Below are 23726 nucleotides of genomic sequence, written 5' to 3'. Positions count from 1 at the left end.
CAAAACAGTTATCTTGTATCAGTAAGTAGTGGGTTATAGATACAAGCCATATCCTGATCTTCACTCTACTTGACTCCACCAGCAGATGGCCCACAGTCCTGGACCCATATATCATTCTGCACTAGCTCAACTCGTGCTTTATGCCAAGGTAAGCGCCCAAATCAGGTGCCTGAACCATATAACATGCTAACCCAGCATCTTCTTCCCAGCAGGCTGTGGGTACAGTCCCCTAAAACTCAGCAGAGGGGACATCTGTGTGGAAATCTTCATTTATGACAGCGGGATAATTTGGTTTGTTATTCTCAGAACAGAGAAACACCACATGTTCACCTAAGGAAACTAGCAAAAAAAAGTTGAAGGCAGGCTGGCAGTAGGAAAGGTTATACTGGGCTGTCCTAGTGGCTATAGCCACTGGCAAAAAGCGCATGAAAAAATCTAACATCAGGCTGGTTGTACCAAAGTTGATGGATCGATCAGCTTGGGTAGAATCAGCCTGCCCATACATGTTTGAATCTTAGGCAGTCCCTGCTCAACTGCCTGGGATTCGACCCATCTCACCAATACTAACAATGGTGGTTATTTTGGATCCGTAAAGCACAGACATCTCAAGATAGTGATATCCAGACCAAAAAAAAGCAACATATAGAAGAACTATATGGAAGCAGCTGTGTTTAGTCCCAAGGCTGCAGACCATTTATTAACACAATTGTATTTTCCTTTTGAACTGCCTAAATTAATCATAGCACAAGCTAATATTTATGTTAATGAAATAATGACAATTTCAAATTTTCAGGTTTATTATAAAAAAATAAAATATTCATACAAAAATAGTTTAGAAACATCCAATGTCAAAACAGTTTTATATTACAGATGCATGTAGATAATGCTAACTTTCTGGCAATATACACCTTACATTGATGCAAGGGCTCCCTGGATTCTTAGTGCTGCACTTTTCAGTGTGTCAGCTCCAGTATTTAGCCCCCTGCAGCACTGTCTCTCTATAGTGGAACAGTGCTAGAGCTTGTCTGTGGAACATTTTCCATCTCTTGGCTACTGGATGCCACAGCAGTACGAGGTGGAGGTTTGGGCAAGTGAATGGCAATGTGACGATTAGAGGCCACATGCTCCTTTAAGTACTCTCCCCCCATCTCCTCGTAATCTTTCCTGGTTATCCAGCCTTCATCCACCTCCAAATTCTGAAGGGCCCAATCAGATGCACCATGCCAAGCATCAAGGACAGGGTTCGCTGCCACTGAGACCTGAAATGAAAAGTAAAACCCAATTACATAGTGATCTTATGCAAGTATTGTACAGTTTACAGGAGTATTTCAACTGTTAAAACCAAAAAACACAGGAGGTGACTGTTGTGTCAGTTTCACACAAAACCCCAAAATCTATGGTACTTAAAGGGAAGTTCCGCCTCCCCCTCCAAAAATTAAAAGTCAGCAACTACACATACTAATATTAGGACACTTACCTGTCCTGGAGTCCAGCAATGTCGGCACCGCAGCCGATGTTTCCATCAGCTGTCGGGTGCTGCCATTGCCGGTAAGGGAACCCAACAGTGAAGCCTTGCAGCTTCACAGGCGGGTCCATAATGCGCATGCGCGCAGCACGCTGCGCATTCCTATGGGCTCAGCGGCACAGGAAGGAGGAGGGGGCCAAACTTCAGAGGGACGGCACCGTATCCCGGAAGTGGGGATACCCGCCCCCCCCTCCCCCCTGAAAGGTGCCAAATGTGGCACCGGAAGGGGGGAGGAAGCAAAAGAGCGCAAGTTCCCCTTTTGGGTGGAACTCCGCTTTAAAGTGGTTGTAAACCCTCACATATACACAGTGAAGTGACTGGCCTCAATTAATACACAAAGATAAATCAAATCCTCCTTCATAAGTTGTACTGGTTTATCTAAAGCTGGCTTTCCCCTACATCCTTTCGAAGTTCAGAATTTACACAGATCTCTCCGCTCTGCAAAGCTTTGGGCGGGGAGTTGAAGTTACATCAGTGAGAGGAGCTGATTGGATGGAAGGGACACACACTTGGAGCGCCCTCCCCTGTCACTTTTTTTCTCTTGCGGGCAGGAAAACGTGTCATAAGTGACTCATGCCTATAGCAGAGGAACAAGACAGCTGACAGAAATGACACTTAGAGGTATTTGCTGTGTTCATATTTCATGTCTGAGGTTTTCAAACACTTTAAAGCCCAACTACAGCCATTTTTTTCCTTTGGTATAAAGCGGAAATTATTGCAGTCACTGCCCCAGGAATAGAATGGAAATCTCTCAAACCGGGAAGCAGACAATAACAAACCACGTTTTTAGTAAAAGAGAATTTTTTTTTTTTAACCAAACTTACCAAGTCGGATGAAGCATTGGTCTGCCGCCGGCTCTAAGACTGAGAACTAAGAGATCGAAGATCGCTGGTAGCCCAGTTCACTACACTGCTCTAAGCAGAGATCTAGTGACTGTCAGTCACCCCCCTGTCTGCCCTGCCCCTCCATTGGGCTGGCTCACATTCTCAATGGCTCACTGAGACAAGTGCAGATTCAGGCTCCTGGCTGGATCCTTACCATATGGCCTGGCTCTGTGAAGTCAGCCCGCTGTCTGCTGAAAACGAGTCACAGGAGTGCAGAACGAACTGCACTCCTGTGATCCACAGAAGTAAAGCCAAACAAGCTTTGGTTGTGCTTCTCCTTTAAGTAAGAGGTATAGGAATTCTGACAGTGGTATTACTGTTGTCTGTGCCTTCCTGTTCCAGTGACAATGGCATCCTCATTGTCACTGGAAAGGAAGTGAGGCTAAATAACTTGAGTTATTAAAGGAGAAGTAGGGCCAAAGCTCTTGGGCATTTTTGGAGTGCACTTGGTTCTGCTCTCCCGTGACCCATATTCATCCGACAGCGAGCTGTTAGCTGAGGTCATAGGTGGTCCAGACTTTGGAGAGATTCCAACTTTAATGCCAGGATCCACCCAGATGTCTGGACCAGCAGCTGCTCAGCCTCTCAGCCTGAGCCTGCCACTCCCGCCCCCTCCACAGCCCAAGGAGCGCTGGAGGGGCAGAGCAGCTAGAAAGCCAGTGACTGACAGTTACAGGCTCTGTGCTCAATAAACACCAATAAGTGAGCGATTAGCGGTCCTTGATCGCTCAGTTTTTGGTAATCTGACTGATGCTGCATCCACCTAGTTGAGTATGTTTTTTTTTTTTTTTTTTTTTACAATCCTGAACCTCTCATTTAACCGCTTCCATACTGGGCCAATTTGGGCATTCCCCTGCTACATGTAAAAAAAAAAAAAATCATATTTTTTTTGCTAGAAAATTACTCAGAACACCCAAACATTATTTATATTTATATATATATATATATATATATATATATATATATATATATTTAGCTGAGACCCTAGGGAACAAAATGACGGTCATTGCAATTTTTTGTCACACAATATTTGCGCAGCAATTTTTCAAATGTGATTTTTTTGTAGCTTCAGGCATCATTCAGATATCTCCACTGAAAGCCCAAGATGTCATATGACGTTTGGTGGTATGGAAGTGGTTAAAGTGTAAGTCCACCCTAAAACTACACAATGCCTGTAGCTATAGACACCCACGATCTAACACTAACCTATCTAGCCCTTTAAAGAAGAAATTAGTATACTTACCTTTTTTGAAGCCGATTCCAATCCAGTCTCTAGCGATGGAAGCTCTGCAGAGGACACAGCCGACAACGGCTGTAAAATGAATGGGAAGGGACGTCACCCATAGTATTACTATGGGGCTTCTGTTGTTGGATGTGTCCTCTGCATCCGCCTCCATATCGAAGCCGCCACTGACAGCTCGGTGTGGGATTGGGTCGGAACGGCTTAAAAAAAAAAAATGCAAGTATGCTGATTTCTTCTTTACAGGGCTAGATAGGTTAGTGTTAGATCGTGGACATCTATAGATGCAGGGATTTTACTGTTCGGGTGGAATTCTACTTAAAGCTCTAAACAGGCAAGTAAACAAGTAGAGGACCTGCTAGCTGGAAACAAATATAAACTATCTGTAATCAATATGAATTTTTACATGCCCCCTCCCAAAAAAAAAAAAAAAAACACAACAACTTTGTCCTGAGCATAATAAATATTTAAAGAATTACATAGAGTATACCAAATCTAATAAAACTGCCTAACAGCTCAAAACACACATTAGCAGTACTCATACATTAAATGTGGAGCCAAACGGTCTCATCATCAGCAGCTCCTTCTCCATGCGGGTCTTGATCCCAGGGTACATCACGCTACCGCCTGTCAGAAAGACATTCTGCACCAGCTGCTGCTGTATTTCCTGGGGATACCTGACACAAAACAATAAATCAGAATACCAGGCATTACATATAGAGTCAAAACAAAAAAAAATTTAATCTGGAGGAAACCCCTTCACCATGATCTCTATGGTGTCAATCATATGACCGAATGCTGGGGCACTAGTCACATGATCTCAGCAAAAGATGCAAAGTGGACTGATATGCAGGGATAGCTGGACAATCAGCAGCTGTGAATTTTACTCAATGCTGAACATGCAAAAGTAAAAATCCTGCCTAGGAGCAGACACCACAGAATGCCTGCTGTTACTTTAATTATCCAGAAAATCTTTTTATCTGTTTTTGTGGCTAAGCCCTACCAACTGCCATTGCACTATCCAATGTGGCTACCTTTCTGGCCAGTAAGGGTACACTCACTAGACTGGGAATGGTACTTGGTGGAGCTTAGCACTCAGGTCAGAGAAAGTCTGGCCCCTGTAACAAATAAAACTAAAGTCAGAGAAGGCAATCTCTAGTTCTCTAGTCTTTAATTCTGTAGTGTCTGCTCTTAGGCATGATGACTACTTTTAAAAGCACTATTTAAATGGAGTATGGTTCACATACAACAAATGATGATCCCCTTTGGCAGACACCATGTGATTATTGCCTTAGCATTTGGTCATGTGATCAGCATCGCATGGGATACTGGAGCAGCAGGTTCTTCTATATATGCCTCTTTGGTTTATAGAAGCACTTTACACCGGAGTAACCAATAAAACACCACTTCCACAGTTCATAATCTATAGATAAACTAATATCACACCTCTATCCGCCACTTAGAGGCAATCACAACATTATAGCTAGGTTTAAACCTATGCATTTCCCTACAGCCGCATTTATAAGAGGAATGCAGTCCATTCAAATGCTGTACCTGCGTTTCCTGCAGACAAAAAGTCCCTGACCCTTCAACCACTTTCCACCTAGTCTTTAGTAAAAAATGGCCGAGCGGGAGTCCTGTTATCCTAGGTTAACGTCATGACATTCTCCAGGTGTGCACCTCCTCCATGGTCTAGCGGATGCACTGCGGCTTGATCTGTCACCCACTGTGTCTACCGGCCCCGGTACCAGATGATCGCTGTGCATGTCAGTTCTACACAATGAATGGCTTTCATTCATAGCCTCTCATTGTGTACTATTGTGGTAATCTCTGTGACTAGTCACAGCGATCACACAATACAAACAGCGCAACTGTACCAAGTGATAGCTGTGGCCAAGCACAGCTTTAACCATAGTACACGCTGGCAATAAATGGATGCCATTCATAAAAGGGATTGCTTGTAACAGGGATGATCACTGTTCTAAGCAATCATAGTGTAAAACAAAAATATTGATCACCTCCCCAGAGTAGTACAGTGTCACTATGGTAACACTGCACTGCTCTGGTCACAGCATATAAAAAAGGAAAGAAAAAAGAAAAAAAAAAAAAAAGTTTCTATTGCTGCCGGGATATTCTGGAATGGTCCCCCTACTCCTTCCCCCCTTTTTTTTTTTTCTTTTCCTTTGTTACCTTGTTAAATCTTTATCCCTGACTTTAAAATTTTGATGATATGGCAGGGATTTTGTTTTTTGACAAATCGCTGCTAAGGACTACGGTATACCTGTATAGATTAATTCATGGGTGTCCAACCTTTTGGCTTCTCTGGGCCACATTGAGTGTAGAGAAATTTTCTCGGACCGCATATAAAATATATACTATTAAGGTATATAAGTAATTTTTATTATAAAACGCCGCCGCGCCCTTCCCGTGCTGCCGTGCCCCCCCCCCCCCCCCCACCAGCACTAATTTAACACAACTAGTGGATGATACCCTCAGAGGCTGCCTCTGTGGCCGTTCCCCCGGCTCGACTTCCTTCCTCCGCAGCAAAAAATAAAAAATTGTTAGGGGGCAGTGGGCCGCATTGCCTGCTGTTCTGGGCCGCATGCGGCCCCCGGGCCGTAGGTTGGACATGTCTGGATTAACTGATGTTTATGGTATTGATACCCCCTTCAGGGGCTAAATTATATTTGGCTGCCTGTACGTTTACTGTTATTTATCGCTGTTAACACATATGCAATTGTTTTCCTTGTTACTTTGTGTTATTATTGAAAACTTTAATAAAGAAATATTGAAACATAAAAAAAAAAAGAAGGTGAAAAAATTATAAAAAACAAGCTTTAATTCTAGGAATCCGGCTGGTGATATATTGTAATACAAAATGTATTTAAAATCATCCTATAATGTTACGATCTCCACTAAATAGCTAAAAGCGAATTGAGGTGTGATCATTTTTATAGTATACTACTGGTGTTTGCACTTACAATAAGAAGAATAATACATTTCCTGTTAAGCAGAGAATTAGTAATTTTTGTATAGCGTTGATAAACATTTGTGCAGCTTCAAACATTTCCTTTAGGATGACTGGACTTACTGGTCTAGTATGTACTGCATGGTCTCTGCCAACCCAGCCTGATCTTCTCCAATTAGCGAGGGCTGAAATATCACCTCTGGCACACGAATCCTTTCTGTGCCCAGGTACATCTGGTGGTACTCTGCTATATTAAACATGGCCTGGCAGATGATAAAGACGGATTTAGACAAATGCCAGAAATATGCCAATTTACAGAAATATATTCTTAATAAACTTCCACTACCTGAACGCTAGGTGCTGTTTTCTCGGTTTCCACCTGATCCTCTGAGTAAAGAGGGTCCGATTCCATACCTTCCATGTCTTCTTGCTCTCCTCCCAGTGGTTCTGGTGTCTTTAAACACATAAATAAAAATACACAAAGAAGAAATAAGCAAAGCGAAGTGAGCACACAACCAATCAGCAATGGTCTCATCTCTCAGTCTGACATCTTAGTGTTGCTAAAAAGGTGAAAACTCATTGGTTTCTATGAAATATTGCAATGCCAGGAACCAGAAGAGACTGACTCGGTAGCATGCAAAGTGCTGTTTCGTAATAGCAAATCAAATACATTTTTTTTACATTGAATCTTATGAGGTTTTCAATTAGATAACAAAACCTCAAAGCAGGCTTAAGCTGGCCATACATTATACAAGTTTCTTGTTCAATTTTCTTTAGATTTACCTTCAACTATGTAGTGCAAGGGCCTGCCTGATTGCATACAAATTTGGAAGTGCTTAGGTTTGACCTCATATGGTTTAGAAAAAATAGCTTCTCCTCGAAATCTCACAAGATCTCTGTAGTTTTTTTTTTCTTTCAACAGATTGCATGTAGTGTTATACGCCGCATGCGCAAAATGTCATGATCTCCATCTTAAAAATCCCGCCCGACCGGTTTCGTCATACGTGACCACGCCCCAGACGACGTCACGTATGACGAAACCGGTCGGGCGGTACCCGACGCTCAACCACCACGCCCCTTAGACGCCTGGCTTGCATACTACACGCGGGACGCCGCGGATTTCATGTGTTTCCATTGACGCGATTCTTTTACCTAAACAATGCAAGTGCAACCTTGAATAAATTTTACTGGATTACGCTATGGGTCTCTTTGTCTCTTTTCCCATATACATGATATGTATGTGCTTGGATCGGTGCTAACTTGGTCTGAAGGAGATAGATTTCCCTGCATAGGATTCCATAGAAAGGAGTTTATAGACAACACATCTCAGCGTGTGTGGCCTGACCAGTGATTTCGGGGCTGTATTTATCTGGTAAGCAGTCCAAACTACAAACTTGTCACGGGTGTACTCCAGCTGTAACATCTCCTTGGGATCTCAACCTCCTCTCCATCTATTATCCACTTTGGGACCTACACATCCACTCTGGAAGTTTCATTTTTGGACTTTTATTCTATATGCACATTGAATATTGTCAATATATGCACTTTTGGTCACTTTTCATTTAGAGTTGCACCAATCATTTGTGATACATCATTTTTTGTGTATTATTCATGAACACAATTTTTTTTTCAATTTTACCTTCACGTTTACCCCTCATGTTAGCGCTGCACTATTTGTTTCCCACGATTTTTTGATTTATATAGATCAAGTGTTCAGCTGCTTCACATTATCAATTTTGTTTGCACCATTTACTTAGCGCAGGATCTTCCTGTTTTTCATTTCACTAAGGGAAACAGGAGGTTAAGCCTTGCGGCTTCACAGCCTATTTCCTACTGCACATGTGCGAATCGAGCTGTGCTTTCTGAATGTTCTTACTGTCTTCTGGGACATGTTTGACTCCCAAAAGGCAGAGGGGGGCCAGAAATTGTGCAGATTGCTATGACGATCTTACCTGGAAGTGGGAGCAGGTACCTGGTTCTGACAGGTATCCACTCCTCCCCAAAAGGTGCCAAATGTGGCAGCAGAGGGGGGGGAGGAAGCAAACAAACTGAGCTTCCCTTTTTGGGTGGAGATCTGCTTTATTAACATTTGTTTTTTCCCCCCATTTCCTTGGAACATATGTATATACACTTTCAATAGGCGAACTGATATGCAATTTGTTTTTTTTTATAAATACATCCCATTGTCTGTTTTGTGTAAAAAGAAGAAGAACGCAGTTTAAATACATTACAGTATGTTAAAAAAAAAAAAAAAAAAAAAAAAAAACCATCTAAAATAAAAGGCTCTCACCTGTGGTTTGCCATCTATGGTCTCCCCCAGGACCCGCTGTCTGCCCTGCTCAACAGCTGCATTAAGTTTGTGAATGTACGATTGCAGCTCCTCTGCCGAGTCCATATTCAGCTCCACCAGGGCTTTGTGGAATTGGTCCAATTGTCCATCTTCCAGAAGCTCCTATTGAGAAAAGCCCATGGTTAGAAGAGCAACCTCAGTATGCCACGGATGCCAGGATTTGAAGTGCACACCACCTTAGTTCTCCCATTTATATCTATGGAGTTTGTAGTAGCAACTGCCAACAGTGAGCTCCAATTAAATAGTTTTCAACTCTCCACCTGCCATTTTTGAGGTTCCAACCCCCCCCCCCCGTTAAATTTTCTATAATATAAAATAATCAGCACCCGATCGCGCTTTAGCCAAAAGACGGCTACAGCATGGTTGTCCAGTCTATGGATGCTCTCCCAGAAGCCCACCCCCTGCGGTGTGCATCAGGCGCACTCTGTGACTACTGTGTCCTTTGGACACAGGTGGTCACAGATCAGGGTAAAGGGCCAATCACAGCAGCCCTTTACCATGTGATCAGCTGTGTCAAATGACAGCCGATTACATGTAAACAGACTTGCCGGTTATCAGCAGTCCTTTCCTCCTACGCCGTGTCTGTGGGAGGAAAGGAGAACAGTTAACCGACAAGCCTGTCAGCACAAGATTTACTCTGATCCATCAGCATCCTGATTGTCAGTGCCCATCAGGGCCGCCTGTCAGTGCCCATCAGGGCCGCCTGTCAGTGCCCATCAGGGCCGCCTGTCAGTGCCCATCAGGGCCGCCTGTCAGTGCCCATCAGGGCCGCCTGTCAGTGCCCATCAGGGCCGCCTGTCAGTGCCCATCAGGGCCGCCTGTCAGTGCAGCCTCATCAGTGAAGAGGAAAAATCACTTATTTGCAAAATTTTATAACAAACTAGAAAAAAAACATTTTTTTTTTTAAATGTTCAATCTTTTTTAGTTTGTTTAGAAAAAAAAAACCTCAGTGGTGAATAAATACCACCAAAAGAAAGCTGATAATGTTATATGGGTACAATGTTGCATGACCATGCAATTGGCATTCAAAGTGCGACAGTGCTGAAAGCTGGCCTGGGCAGAAAGGGGGGGGGGGGGGGGGGCCCTGTATTGAAGTTGTTAAACCAAAGAACAAAGTCAGTCATATAGAGTCCTGGGAAATTAAGATCACGCCAACAGACTCTCCAAATAACAGAAGAAGATGCAAAGAGTTTTATCTCTCAAACATCTTTCAAATAATGAATTATCAGTATTGGGAGGACTGACCCTTTAATATCTGCAGTGTCAGCATATCAGAAATGAGCCACATGTACCAGAATTGTTACCAGCACTACATACCTGCACATAAAGCAATCTATCCAATCGTTCCTGATCCTGCTGAAGTTTCTCCTCTCGCCGTCGTGCATTGAGCTCTTGCAGACGTTTAAGCTGTTGTTGCCTGCGCTCCTGCTTCTCCTCTGACGTGACCGCGGTGCCTAGTAGCTTGGAGGAGAATGGCAGCTGCATTTTGTGCACATTCTGTTCATAGTAATCTGGGCAACGCCATTTCGTCAGCTCTTTTTTTGATAGACAAAGGAAGGAAAAAAAAAAAAAAAAACATTTCCAAGAACTTGTCAGATAGACTTTATATATTTGATTTAGGGTCAATATAGAACAGTGAGTTTTAGGGCAGCTGTAAAACGCAGATCAATGGAAGGACATCTGAAAACAATTATTCAACGTGTCCTATTCACACCACAACGTGGCACTAAGATGCAAAATGTATGCCAACAGACATCAATGCGTGTTACAAATGTGACTAAAATGGATGGAAATGTACACGCATTGTAGCGCATGTCAGTGTGAATTGGCCCTTACACAGGTTAATCAAAGCTCTAGAAAATGACAGCTAGATTCTTTTTACTTTTAATTGAACCTTTATATTACCAATCTAGGGCTTAGTAACAGGTTACCTATGCCCATCAATTTCCCCATGGCCTGTGCTGTTTGCCTGTAGGATTCCCAAGAAAAAACCCTGCGTACGGTCTAGGTCAGAGCTTAAATAGAGCTAAAGACCTTGCCCACTTCTTGGTTCTGGCAAAGGACATTCAGCAGCTATGGGAGGAAAACCAGAGTCTAATGTACTAGGTATTTAAAGTGTATGTAAACTAGGGATAGACCAATATGTTTTTTTTCCAGGGCCGATACTAATACAGATATTTTGGTCACAACGTATCGGTAATCGGCCAATATGGGCTGATTTTTTGTAAATTTAAAGTTTTGAAAAATAAAGACTATTTTTGACAAAAATCTGGCACTGAACATGTTCCTTTTTTTTAATGCTTAATGGCTGGTTTGCTGGAACCCTGTGGTGGGTGGCTGGCTGGTACAGGGCCTGTGGGCAGATGGCTGGTACAGGGCCTGTGGGCAGATGGCTGGTACAGGGCCTGTGGGCAGATGGCTGGCTGCCTGGCACCTTGTCTGTGAGTGGCTTGCTGTCTGGCACCCTGTGGTGGGTGGCTGGCTGGTACAGGGCCTGTGGGTGGCTGGCTGGCACAGGGCCTGTGGGTGGCTGGCTGGCACAGGGCCTGTGGGCGGCAGGCTGGCACAGGGCCTGTGGGCGGCTGGCTGGCTGGCACCTTGTCTGTGAGTTGCTTGCTGTCTGGCACTCTGTGGTGGGTGGCTGGCTGGCACAGGGCCTGTGGGTGGCTGGCTGGCTGGTACAGGGCCTGTGGGTGGCTGGCTGGTAGAGGGCCTGTGGGTGGCTGGGTGGCTGGCACAGGGCCTGTGGGTGGTTGGCACAGGGCCTGTGGGTGGCTGGTTACGACTAAGCGGACGTTTTCCGTGAAACGCGTCAACCGCTGTGCACCCCCCCTGTGTCTCTGGCTATTATGGATGTACTTTGAGATGTTTTTATCATTTTTTGATACAAATAAACAGATTTTTATTCATCTTCAACTTGGAGTGCGGCTTTTTCTCCCTACACACATCTATTGTCTGGATTGCGGATCCTTGCCTGCACCTGTTCTTTGATGTTTTTGGGATTACTGCATCACCAGAGCGGTTTTCTTTGCCTTTGATCTGTGGCTGGCACAGGGCCTGTGGGTGGCTGGTACAGTGCCTGGGTATGTGGGTGGCTGGCTGGAACCGGGCTGCTGTGGGTGGGTGTATGGCTGTGATACACTCTCACGAGACTAGTCCCAACTCCAGATGAGGCTGCCCAAGGTGAGGGAGGCGGCCTAAGAAGGCAGAATGACATCACAAAAATATCGGCAATATCGGCCAGTTCCGGGGCGATACCGATCTATCGGGGAAAGTGCATATCGGCCTTGCCAATAATCGGTCTATCCCTAATGTAAACCCTCACCTTGTTAAACAATCCATTTAGTTTAAAATAGGAATGAAAGGCAAAATATTTGTGCATACATGTAAAAAAAACATTATGAACACATTTGCCCTTATTTTGATAAGTGATCACATTCCCTTTGTTCTCAGCTGCATAGGAGCTGGGGGACGAGAAACCGCAGCATGCTAATCTTCCCAGTGAATGGCTGTGTAGGAGTGGTGTGTGTCAGGACAAGTATGATTATTGGAGAAGAGCAAGCGGAGTTCCCAACACAGCTAGAAAACTGAACACACTGTGCTCTCATCCCTAGTGTGGTCAGTGTTTAATAGGAAAGCAGAAGGACGGGCAAGGAAAACCTGGAGTTTCACACAAAGGAAGCAATACCAAGAGAACAGGATACTTTTTCCACACAAGTACATGGTACAGCAGGCACATATCAGAAATGTGAAATGCTGGGTTTGCAGACTCTTTAGATTGTCTAGCTAAAAAATTTTTGTTAGTTTTCAAAACAGAGTGAGAAAATGTTAGTACCCCTGTCAGGTTTTACTGCTATCAGGGGCTATATCGAAAGAGGTTTACCTCTATATCATACCAACTTTCTGATGACTAATATAACTCCTCTGAAGCAGGCCATACACTGAGAAAATTTCTTTTCTGGAATTACGGGTCGGAGGAAAGGAATTCACTTGGTTCCCCCATCAACAAACAGTTTTGACAAGGGAATTGGGGAATCCATCCTGCCAAGCCATTATATTCTCCTGGCGGGGAAGCCATCCCCACCAGGAGAAGACAGTGATTATTGCTAGTGGCTATACCAGCCGCTAGTGATAATCGCATGTAAAATATGGCAGACTGGTTGTACCCAAGATGATCGATCAACTTGGTACATTCAGCCTAGCCATACATGGTCCGAATCTCGGCAGGTTCAGAGTCAAAACCATCTATGGCCAGCCTTTGAAGTTCCTGGTGTGCCTTGGGTATATAGGCTCTGGTTGGATGTTCCTGAAATTTTACCAGAGATTACTGCACTGCAAACACTAATGGCGCTTTTCCACTGCATGGAACCGAACGGTTCGGCTCGCTTTTGTGCTTTTCCACTGCTGGTACCGCATGGTATGGTGTAGGAACGGTTCGGTACGGTGGCGCTTTTCCACTGCTGGTACCGCATGGTATGGTGTAGAACGGTATGGTACGGTATGGCGCCGCTTTTCCACTGCATGGAACCGAACGGTACGGCTCTCAAAAACAGTACCACCTCGATTGTGGTTCCAAGAGGTACCATACCCGGTACCATATCCCACAATCCTTTGCATGCAGTCACTACTAGCCACTGATTGGTCAGAGAATCCCACCCACCCCGTTGTTATCCCACCCACTTAACTTTAGTACTACTTTAGTGGAAAAGCAAACCATACCGTACCGTACCGAACCGTTCCAACCCTGTACCATGCGGTACCAGCAGTGGAAAAGCAAACCGGGCCAAGCAGGGCCGAGTAGAGCCGAGCCGGTACTTGCAGTGGAAAAGTGCCATTAAATCAGCTCTTTTCTTTAAGAAGACGTTTATAGGAATTTCCAGATCGCAAAAAATTCTCAGTCTATCACAGAGCAAAATCTTTTCCAAGGTACAACCTCAGTTCCTAATTGCTGCTCATTAAAGTGTGGCCAACAGCATAGACTTACCTTCTATATAGTCATCTGGAATGTAGCAGTGCTCATGAAGGATTTCCTCCATACGGCTGAGAGTGACAGCAGAGAGATGTCCGGGATACTTCAGTTGCATCAGGCGGTGGAGATAGGTCACAGCCTGGAATCCTCCAATATTTATCCGTCTGCAGTTCTTGGCATCCAGTCTAAAGAAAGCACACGCTCAGTATGTCACTTAAACAACTAACAAATCCAAATTCATGTCATCACAAGTCAGGTTACTTCTTCGTGCTGGCCAACATAATAATATGGACCAGAAGACTATGGCATGGGAAACATCTAAAAAGCTTAGTCTGGGCTAAGCAGTACTCCTCCTGGAAAATGTACCTTTGCCTTAAAGCGATATTAAAGTTTTATTTGGGTTTTTTAAAATTAAAATAACAAACAGGTTATACTTACCTGCTCTGTGCAATGGTTTTACACAGAGCAGCTTGGACCCTCCTCTTCTGGGGTCCCACGTTGGCACTCCAGGCTCCCCTCTTTGGCAAGAGCCCCCATGGAAAGCCGCTTTCCATGGGGGCAACCGTGCATGCTCGCTCCTGTGCCACAATGTCTGCATCTATTGACACAGTGGGAGGCTCAGCCCCACCCCCCTGCTCACTCGGCAAAACATTTGAATGTCAGCCATTGGCTCCCGCTGCTATCAATCTGCCCAGGCAGAAGGGAGGCAGCGGGAGAGCCGCTGCTCTTGTGAACATCGCTAGATCAGATCAGGCTCAGGTAAGAATGGGGGGTGGCTTGTGGGGATACTGCAGCACAGAAGGTTTTTACCCTAATGCATAGAATGCATTAAGGTGAAAAACCTTAAAGAGGAACTCCAGCCTACCTCCCCTTTTTTATTTTTTTGGCCCTGCTTACCTGAAGGTGGTATCTGCACATTTCAGGTCCTCACCCATCTAGTGGATTCAGTGTTGACCAGCTGAGAACCTCTCATGCTTGGCCACAGCTTTGTCTTGAGCCGCCATGTTTCTTTCGAGTTCAGGGGGTGGGCCCCTTGATGACGTGCCGATAGGCCCGCCCACTCCTTTCCTTGGATGAAAGGCTATTCCTCCTAGGATATGTGACGTCCATATTCCAGGAGGAACAGTGGGCAGTGTGCGTGTCATTCGCCTAAGGTGAGTGATGTGCATGGGGAGGCAAGATGGACTTTAAATAAATAAGCCCTATTCCTGCAGAAGGGAGGAGGGGTGGCGAGGCAGGATTGTCTTCGGGAGGCTGAAGGTCCGTTTTAAGGTCCGTTTTTAGAACCACTTTATCCTGAAAAAATAGCAGTGCGTGACCTGCCTCATAACTGTATATCTGTAGTGTGAGATCATCTTAAAAAGTGATTAACAAGTCTTGTTTTTTTTATAAATAACAAACATGTTATACTTACCTCCTCTGTGCAGTTGGTTTTGCACAGAGCAGCCCAGATCCTCCTCTTCTCGGGTCCCTCTTCATTGCTCCTAGCCCCTCCCTCCTGTCGAGTGCCCCCACAGCAAGCAGCTTGCTATGGGGGCACCCGAGCCGAGCTGCAGCTCCGTGTGTCCATTCAAACACGGAGCTGCGTTTCGGCCCCACCTCCCCTCTCTCCTGATTGGCTAACTGACTTTGATTGACAGCCGTGGGAGCCAATGGCACCGCGGCTGTGTCTCAGCCAATCAGGGGAGGGAGTCCCGGAGGGCTGAGGAACTCGTGGACATCGCTGGATAGAGATGGGGCTCAGGTAAGGATTAGGGGGTGCTGGGAAGGCTGCCACACATAGAAGGCTTTTTATTTTCATGCATATGCATGAAAATAAAAAAAACTTCTGACTTTACAACTCGTTTAGGCATTGCTGCCTCTGACTTCTAGTTGCAGAATTGGAGTGATTTTGGTGATCCCACTACTGTGCTGCTCAAGGTTTACCTTGCCGCAGAGCGATCTGTACCTGGAGCCATGCAGTACAAGAACCCCCCCCCCCCACCTGCTTTTGTGCCATTCCTTCTGTGGACCTGGGCTTTCTCCACCTCTCCTGCTGTCTTCTGACACTTTCCCCACCATGACTAGATCACCAGCCATTACAGAAACAAGTATGACATCAGCAAGCAAAGCTCTGACCCTATCAAGATGGCCACCCACACACCCGGCCCAGCATGGAACAAGGAATGTAAGTCAGTGATGGAGAAAAAGTAAGGCTCCGCTCACATCTAGGCGTTTTGGGGCGTTTTTTGGGGAGTTTTTCTGCTCTAGGATCAGCTCTCAAAACGCCCAACAAGACAAATCCTATTCATTTCAATGGCCCCTGTAAACATCTGAGCGTTTTGACACTGTGAGCAAAACACCCAACGCTCAAAAAAGTACATGAGCTTCTTTTTGGGCAGATTACAGGCGTTTTCCATTGGTCTCTATTCAATCTAAAAACGCCTGCACAAAAAACGCCTATAAATCGCGGGAAAATGGCAGGAAAAAAAACGCGCGAAAACGCTACGCTCAGGTGTGAATGTAGCCTAAGCTGAGGAGGTTACTACAGGAAATACTAACGACATATCTCTTGACCTTTGATCGACTTATTGGGCACAGCTTCCACAATACAGGTCCTCTTTTTTGGCTATAAGATTACTGTACTGTTATTTGGGATTTTGTTGCATACTGTACAAAGGATGAAATGTGAACTCACCTGCCATCCAACAGAGGAAGTATATTGGTACAATGGTAGCCAGAAGACACGATGAGTCCAGAGGTGGGAAACATATTTTTGTTGTGGTAGAAGCTGTACAGGCCATCAATGCCAAAGGACACTTTGGGAACACGGTAACATTCAAAGAGAAGCTCGGACACCATCTGCCGAACATGAAGTGGGGTGCATGGCGCTTCAGTAAACACAATGGGATGGTCAACGCAGTCCTGTGCAACAAGACAAGCATAGGAGTCAGTCATCTGAACCCAACAGTTAAAATGAAAGGCAAGTCAAAACCAATCTAGGCATAAAGCGTAACTCCACTTTTGTTGATGGTAATGGTAGCCTGTGAGGGACTTCCAGTTTTAACTCCCCTGGGGACTTCCTGCTGTCAACAGGCACACGGATTAAAAGAGAGCCGCGAGAAGGACGCGAGAAGGACTAAGAGTCGGCTCCACTTGTATAGCTTTCCAGCGCTTGACTGTTAGATGCCGGAGCAGGCTCTCTGTGTCTCCGCGCCCACCCTGGACAATGCTGGAGATTGATCCTATTACCCCCAGGGGTGGGGTCCATAGGGATCTCTACAGCTTGGTAACATTGGAGTCCAGCTTCAGGCTGTGCACGGTAGCCAATGTGAAGGCAGCAAGCACCAAGCTGCCAACTCTGGCTGAGTTCAGAACGCTTGTTGGGGGGGGGGGGGGGGGGTGGTCCGGGTAAATGACCTTGTTCAGCCGATTGTGGCCCGTGGGCCGCAGTTTGAAGGACCCCTGCTCTAGGGTCTCAGTTAAAAAAATATATAACGATTGGGGGTTCTAAGTAATTTTCTAGCAAAAAATACAGATTTTTACTTGTAAACAAGTGTCAGAAATAGGCCTGGATCTATTAACACAACTCATTAAAACAGGAGTATCCAAACTTTTTAAACAAAACACAAGATTACTATCCTTCAGGTTTTAGAGGGTGGACTGTGGCTAGTAGGAGTAAAAAACACCCTGCCCCATCCCCGCTGCCAGTGGGAGCAAGGCTGCCCCATCCCCGCTGCCAGTGGGAGCAAGGCTGCCCCATCCCCGCTGCCAGTGGGAGCAAGGCTGCCCCATCCCCGCTGCCAGTGGGAGCAAGGCTGCCCCATCCCCGCTGCCAGTGGGAGCAATGCTGCCCCATCCCCGCTGCCAGTGGGAGCAAGGCTGCCCCATCCCCGCTGCCAGTGGGAGCAAGGCTGCCCCATCCTCGCTGTCAGTGGGAGCAAGGCTGCTTGATCCTCGCCAGTGGGAGCAATCTGTCCCATCCCCGCTGCCAGTGGGAGCAATGCTGCCCCATCCCCGTTGCCAGTGGGAGCAATGCTGCCCCATTCCCGCTGCCAGTGGGAGCAATGCCGCCCCATCCCCGCTGCCAGTGGGAGCAATGCTGCCCCATCCCCGCTGCCAGTGGGAGCAATGCTGCCCCATCCTCGCTGCCAGTGGGAGCAAAGCTGCCCCATCCTCGTTGCCAGTGGGAGCAAAGCTGCCCCATTGTTGGTGCCAGTGGGAAGAATAGTGCCCCATCCTTGGCGTCAGTGAATTGAGTGGTGCCCAATAAAGGTGAGCAAAGGGCAGTGCACTAGAACATAAAGGTGTAATTAAGGATTTGCACCCACTGATGGTCTGAGCTCTTTTGATTTATGCTTCAACCAGCGATTATGCTCAAAATCCTCTTGTGCATGCCAGTGATAACCCCCTGGGCACTCAGACACCCCCAGGTTGCCTCTCATTTACAAATAGGTTCCTGTTTCACTGGTCAATGTTTCCACCATTTCAAGAGAATGAAACAGAAGGAGTGAGACTCCTTGGATGTAACAAAAGCTGTAAATGGAATTGAAGTTTCACCACTCAGTCTCTGTGATCCATGAAACCAGAAGAGCTGAAATACCGGCTCTGGGCCAAATGAACCTTTAAACCCGCCGGAGGATTTGTAGCCTCAATTAGAGAGGACCGGAGTCAATACACCCGGCTTTGTAGATGCTTTTATTCCGATTAATTTATGAATGGATGAACTATCTGATCCATTTCTTTAGCCGCACCCAACTGTGCCAGATGTGACCTCAAACGTGATTTGCAAACATTAATATTCAGTAGAAAGATTATTGCAGAAAAGCCCATAGATGATGGCAGAGCCTGGCTGCTGGTGAGGAGCGGATTTATGGAGGACGGTGAGTCACCGAGGATGACGCAGGAAGGAGTTGTAACTAAACCACTACTGCTGGCAATGTTCAATAAAAACTGTGCCTGACAGCGAAACTACAAGAGGCAACAAATCCTCTATAAAAACCAATGACTTGTTACATCATTACATAACAATGGAGCTACCGCTGACGTTTAATCAGCTTATATTTTGCCTTTCCTGGTTCCTCCTTTACCCCTCATCAACATTCTAATGATATGTTTATATAAAACCTTTCCGCTTTCATTCCATAACCTATTATAGACCCAGTGACACCACTAGGTCTCTGTGCTTCACTATGCCATACAGACAGATGTTGGCTGGAGGGGGCTAGCCTCAGTACTCCTGAAGGACCCTCAGCACTGATGCAAGCAGTGGACTGATTAGGCAAGTAAACACAGCTGACCGTTCTTCTCTCTGAAATGATCACAGAGCGTCTGTGATCCTCCTATATAGGCTCACAGGTCTCTGGGATCATTTCACAAGTTCCCCTCCCCCCAAAGTTAGAAAGCACCCCCTAGGCCTAGGCTCACACTTAACCCTTGAATCGCCCCTGGGTTAACCCCTTCCCTGCCAGTGCCATTATTACAGTAACAGTGCATATTTTTAGCACTGATTACTGTAGTAATGTCACTGGTCCCCCAAAAGTGTCAGTTAGGGGTCCGATCTGTCCGCCGCAATGTCACAGTCTCGCAAAAAAAAAAAAAAAAAAAAAAGAAAATCACTGATTGCCACCATTATTATTAAATAATATAAATAAAATAACATAAAAAAGACAAATCTTTCCCCTAGTTTGCAGACGTGAAAACTTTTGCGCAAACCAATCAAAATACCGCTTATCGGGAATTTCTATTTTTTTTTTTTTTTTTACCAAAAATATATAGCAGAATACTAATTGGCCTAAAGGGATGAAAAAAATAAATGATTTTACATTTTTTGGGGAATTTTATATAGCAGAAAGCGAAAAAAAATTATATATATTTTTTTTTTTTCCAGAATTGTTTTTTGTTAATCAATTTTATTTGGGTACAGCGTCGCACAACCGCACAATTGTCAGTTAAAGTAACGCAGTGCCGCATCGCAAAAAATGGCCTGGTCATTAAGGGGGCAAATGCTTCTGGTCCAGAAGTGGTTAAAGTAGAGGAAAACTTCCTAGTTATGGTTAGAGCAGAGAAGGATTAGAACACTGGAGAGGTTTTTATTGCCAAGGAGAATTGATGCTCCTGCGCTTGAGGGGTTGTCATGTGACTTGGATAGCCAGAACACGACTTCAGTTGGTATTGTCGTCGTCCTGCTGTGCTGCCACTCTCAACGGGTTGGGGAAACCCAAAAGAAACTGAAAAGAAAGAAAGCAGAGGGCGCACCGACCTAGCGCATTACCTTTAACCACTTAAGCCCCGGAAGATTTTACCCCCTTCCTGACCAGGGCCTATTTTGTGATTCGGCACTGCGTGACTTTAATGGACAATTGCGCGGTCCTGCAACGCTGTACCCAAATGAAATTGACGTCCTTTTTTTTCCCCCACAAACAGAGCTTTCTTTTGGTGGTATTTGATCATCTGTGCGATTTTTGATCATGCGCTATAAACAAAAAAAAAAAAAGCGACAATTTTGCAAAAATAACAATATTTTTTTTATATGAAATTCCCCCCCAAAAAAAATGTAAAAATCTAAATTTTTTAACATTTTTGGCCAATTTGTTTCCTGCTACATATTTTTGGTAAAAATCACAATAAGCGTATTTTGATTGGTTTGCGCAAAAGTTATTGCGTTTACTAACTAAGGGAAAGATTTTTGTCATTTTTATTGTTTTTTTTTATTTTTAACTAGTAATGGCGGCGACCGGCGATTTTTTTTTTGCAGGACTGCGACATTGCGGCGGACAGATCGGACCCTTGACTGACATTTTTGACACTTTTGGGGGTACCAGTGACATTACTGCAGTAATCAGTGCTATACATATGCATTGTTACTGTAATAATGACACTGGCAGGGAAGGGGTTAACTTTATTAGAGATCCAGGGGTTAAATGTGTCACTAGCAGAGATGTATAGTAACGAAGTAGAACTACTTAAGTACCGAAATGCGGTATCTGTACTTTCCTAGAGTAGAATTTTTTTCTCCTACTTCTACTTTTACTTCACTACATTTTTTCGATGATTTCGATACTTCTACTCCGTTATTTTTTTTTTTGTGCTGCATAGTTACTCGTTACTTTTAAAAAAAATTACCACTGCCAGAACAGTAGATGGCAGGTTGCATAAAGCTCAAAAAAATGTGTATAATGTAATTTGTAAATCAGCGCATATGAAAATAAAGGCTGTGTATAATAAAAGCTGCTATACCAAATCTTTCCAATAAAAAGAAAATATGAAACAAACAAATAAATGGTGCTACAGCGCTTAAAGTGCATCAAGAAACTACTAACAAACACAGGTTGATCATTTGAATAAATCATTTGAAATAATAAAAAACAATATGATGTTCAAACTTTTGACTTCTTTCTTTAATAACTACATAACACAGTACTTGTACTTCTACTTTCAGTACTTGAGTAGAAATTTTTTTTCAAAACTACTGGTACTTTTTACTTTCAGTACTTAAGTAGCAAATTTTTTGAAAAAACTACTTGCAATACTTAAGTAAAAAAAATGTTGAATACTTTAGTACTTCTACTTAAGTAACTTTTTCTGCGAGCACTTCCACTTCTACTCAAGTCACTTTTTGATCGAGCACTTGTACTTTTACTCAAGTAGAAATTTTGAGTACTTTATACAAGTCTGGTCACTAGGGGCGTAATTCTAACTGTCAAGAGGCGTGGCTTGTGATGTAACCACAGAGACATACGATCCTACATAGGGATGCACCGATCCGACTTTTTTGGACCGGATACCAATATCTGGCATTGTGAAATCGCCGAAACCAGAACCAATCCGGAGCTACACACAAAAAGCGGCTGCTGTACAGAGCAAAGCCGCTGCTTCATGTGTACGGCTCCTCCATTCACAGGCGGAGTGCATCTGATATCACTCCGCCTGTGAGCCGGTGTAACGTTAAAAAACCATACCCCGTGGAGAAACCATACCCTCGTCACTTCCGGGCTGAAACAGCTGAGCAGCGCAGCAGTGCGCATGCTCAGAGCCCCGGATACGTGATTGAACATTAAAGAATTAGACAAGTGCGCATGCTCGGTGGGCACGAAATTCTCACGGCACTGTGTCTAATGTAAAACTTGCGGCGCTTACATTAAAACAGCTCATCTGAAACGTAAATCATCTCCGCTCTTCGCCCTGTCACTGCCCTCATCTCCGGTAATAAATATAAAAGCGGTGGCGGGTGTATGTGATGTAAATGTGACGGCGATCGTGGCTCCGTGATCCGCTTTTATATTTATTACCGTTGATGAGGGCAGTGACAGGGCGAAAAGCGGAGATGATTTACGTTTCAGATGAGCTGTTTTAATGTAAGCGCCGCAAGTTTAACTACCGTGAGAAATCCATACCCTCCGTAGCGGAACCGGAAGTGACGAGGGTATGGTTTTCTCACGGGTATGGATTTTTCACGGAACACCGGGACTATACAGGAAGTAGCGGCTCCCATCCCATACTACTACTGCACCAAGTAAGGGATGGCTGAGCCGTTACTAAGCAAAAAACGGATCGACAGTGGATCGGTCAATGTTACCGATCCCCCGATCCATGTAAAATGGCCATATCGGCGCCGATATCCGATCCGAATATCGGATCGGTGCATCCCTAATCCTACATAGCAGGATCGTATGATCTCTGCAGTTACACCAGGGAGAATGACAGACAGCTTTGTTTACATCAGCCGCCTGTCTTTCTCCCTCTCCAGCGGGAGATCGTGAGTGGCCGCGGAGCCGCTGGTCACTTGCGCGGTGATTGCCGTGAACGAGCGGGAGCGTGCCCCCTATTGGCTGGCGGGCGAGTGACGTACCGATACGCCACTTTGCCCAGGAGGGGCTGACTGCCGCAGTATATTTACTTGCGCCGGTCGGCAAGTGGTTAACTAATACATTTTTAAAGGTAATGCACCCTCTGCTTTCGTTCTTTTCAGGTTTTATTGCTGTCTGTGTCCCCATTATAGAGATTCGCCCACCCTGTGTGTTGTGGTGACCGTTTTACTGAAAGTGAAAGAAAAATCACAAATTCTGGGCTGTCCCCAGAACAGGAATAGAAGGGAATTCTTAGAATAGGGACACTAATTCTGGTGGCACCCAGGAATTCCCTCACTTTGGAAAGATTTGCCTTTACTTCCTGTTTTGGTTATGGAACAGGAAGTGAAGGAAAATCTCCCCCCAATGAGCCACAGATGGCAAAAATAAGCCATACAGGAGTTATAACCCTTCCTTACTCTATCCAAAAAGTATAAAAAAAATCTGCTTTAGTTCTATAGGACGGGGGGAGCCATGCAGGTCCTCACACTACCTGTGACGTCACCCCCAGCCTCTGGAACACGTGATCACACAGCAGCTCCTGCAGCTCCAGGTTGACCGGTAGGTTCCTATCGAAGGGGGTCCGGAGCAGCCAGCGTAGAGGCTCCAGGTTTGGGATGTCGTTGCCCACCCGGCTCAGACTGCGGGGCCCGCCTCGGCTCCTGGCCACCACCGAGCGCAGCTGCATCTGCGGGCCCAGCCCGGCCCATCCCGCCCGGAGCTGGAAGGAGCCATTGTCCAGCACCAGCACGCCCGCTCCGTCCACTGCGGGCTCATAAACGGGGTCCGGTACGGCCCGGGCGTCCCGGAATCTGAAAACATTGCCGGGCGTCCTGGGCGCGGCCATGTTGGATGGGAGGTACGCCTGGAAAGCCGTCCGCCAGCGAGAGCGCGCGAAGGTTCCGAGGAAGAAGCGTTCCTAGCAACGGTGGCTTTGTTGATCCTGCACAGCGTGAGGCTGG

At 45.3% G+C, this 23726-nt stretch overlaps 1 protein-coding gene across 1 annotated transcript; it reads right to left on the bottom strand.

Moving 5' to 3' along the window:
• Window positions 1-779: 779 nt before the first annotated feature.
• Window positions 780-23726, bottom strand: ACTR5 (actin related protein 5). Its single transcript, XM_082271237.1, has 9 exons — window positions 23258-23726; window positions 16614-16840; window positions 13952-14121; window positions 10285-10502; window positions 8908-9069; window positions 6964-7071; window positions 6741-6880; window positions 4194-4326; window positions 780-1259 (listed from the first exon to the last, which is right to left on the bottom strand). Exons 1-9 carry the CDS (start codon window positions 23609-23611, stop codon window positions 999-1001), a joined length of 1773 nt encoding a protein of 590 aa, XP_082127363.1. The 5' UTR covers window positions 23612-23726; the 3' UTR covers window positions 780-998.

This window comes from Pelophylax lessonae (genome assembly GCF_965119305.1).
Source record: "Pelophylax lessonae genome assembly, chromosome: 11".
NCBI lineage: Eukaryota > Metazoa > Chordata > Amphibia > Anura > Ranidae > Pelophylax > Pelophylax lessonae.
The sequence above is the reverse complement of the archived record's forward strand: the minus strand, read 5'-3'. Positions and strand labels throughout refer to the sequence as shown.

Bases quoted from the DNA above. Each gene is read 5' to 3' on its own strand.
- ACTR5 (XM_082271237.1), bottom strand. From the start codon at position 23,611: ATGGCCGCGCCCAGGACGCCCGGCAATGTTTTCAGATTCCGGGACGCC. The intron at 9,070-10,284 runs GTATGTAGTGCT...TTTTCTCAATAG, and splicing joins ATAGATTGCTTTATGTGCAG to GAGCTTCTGGAAGATGGACA. The intron at 1,260-4,193 runs GTATGAGTACTG...TTTTCATTTCAG, and splicing joins CGTTTGGCTCCACATTTAAT to GTCTCAGTGGCAGCGAACCC.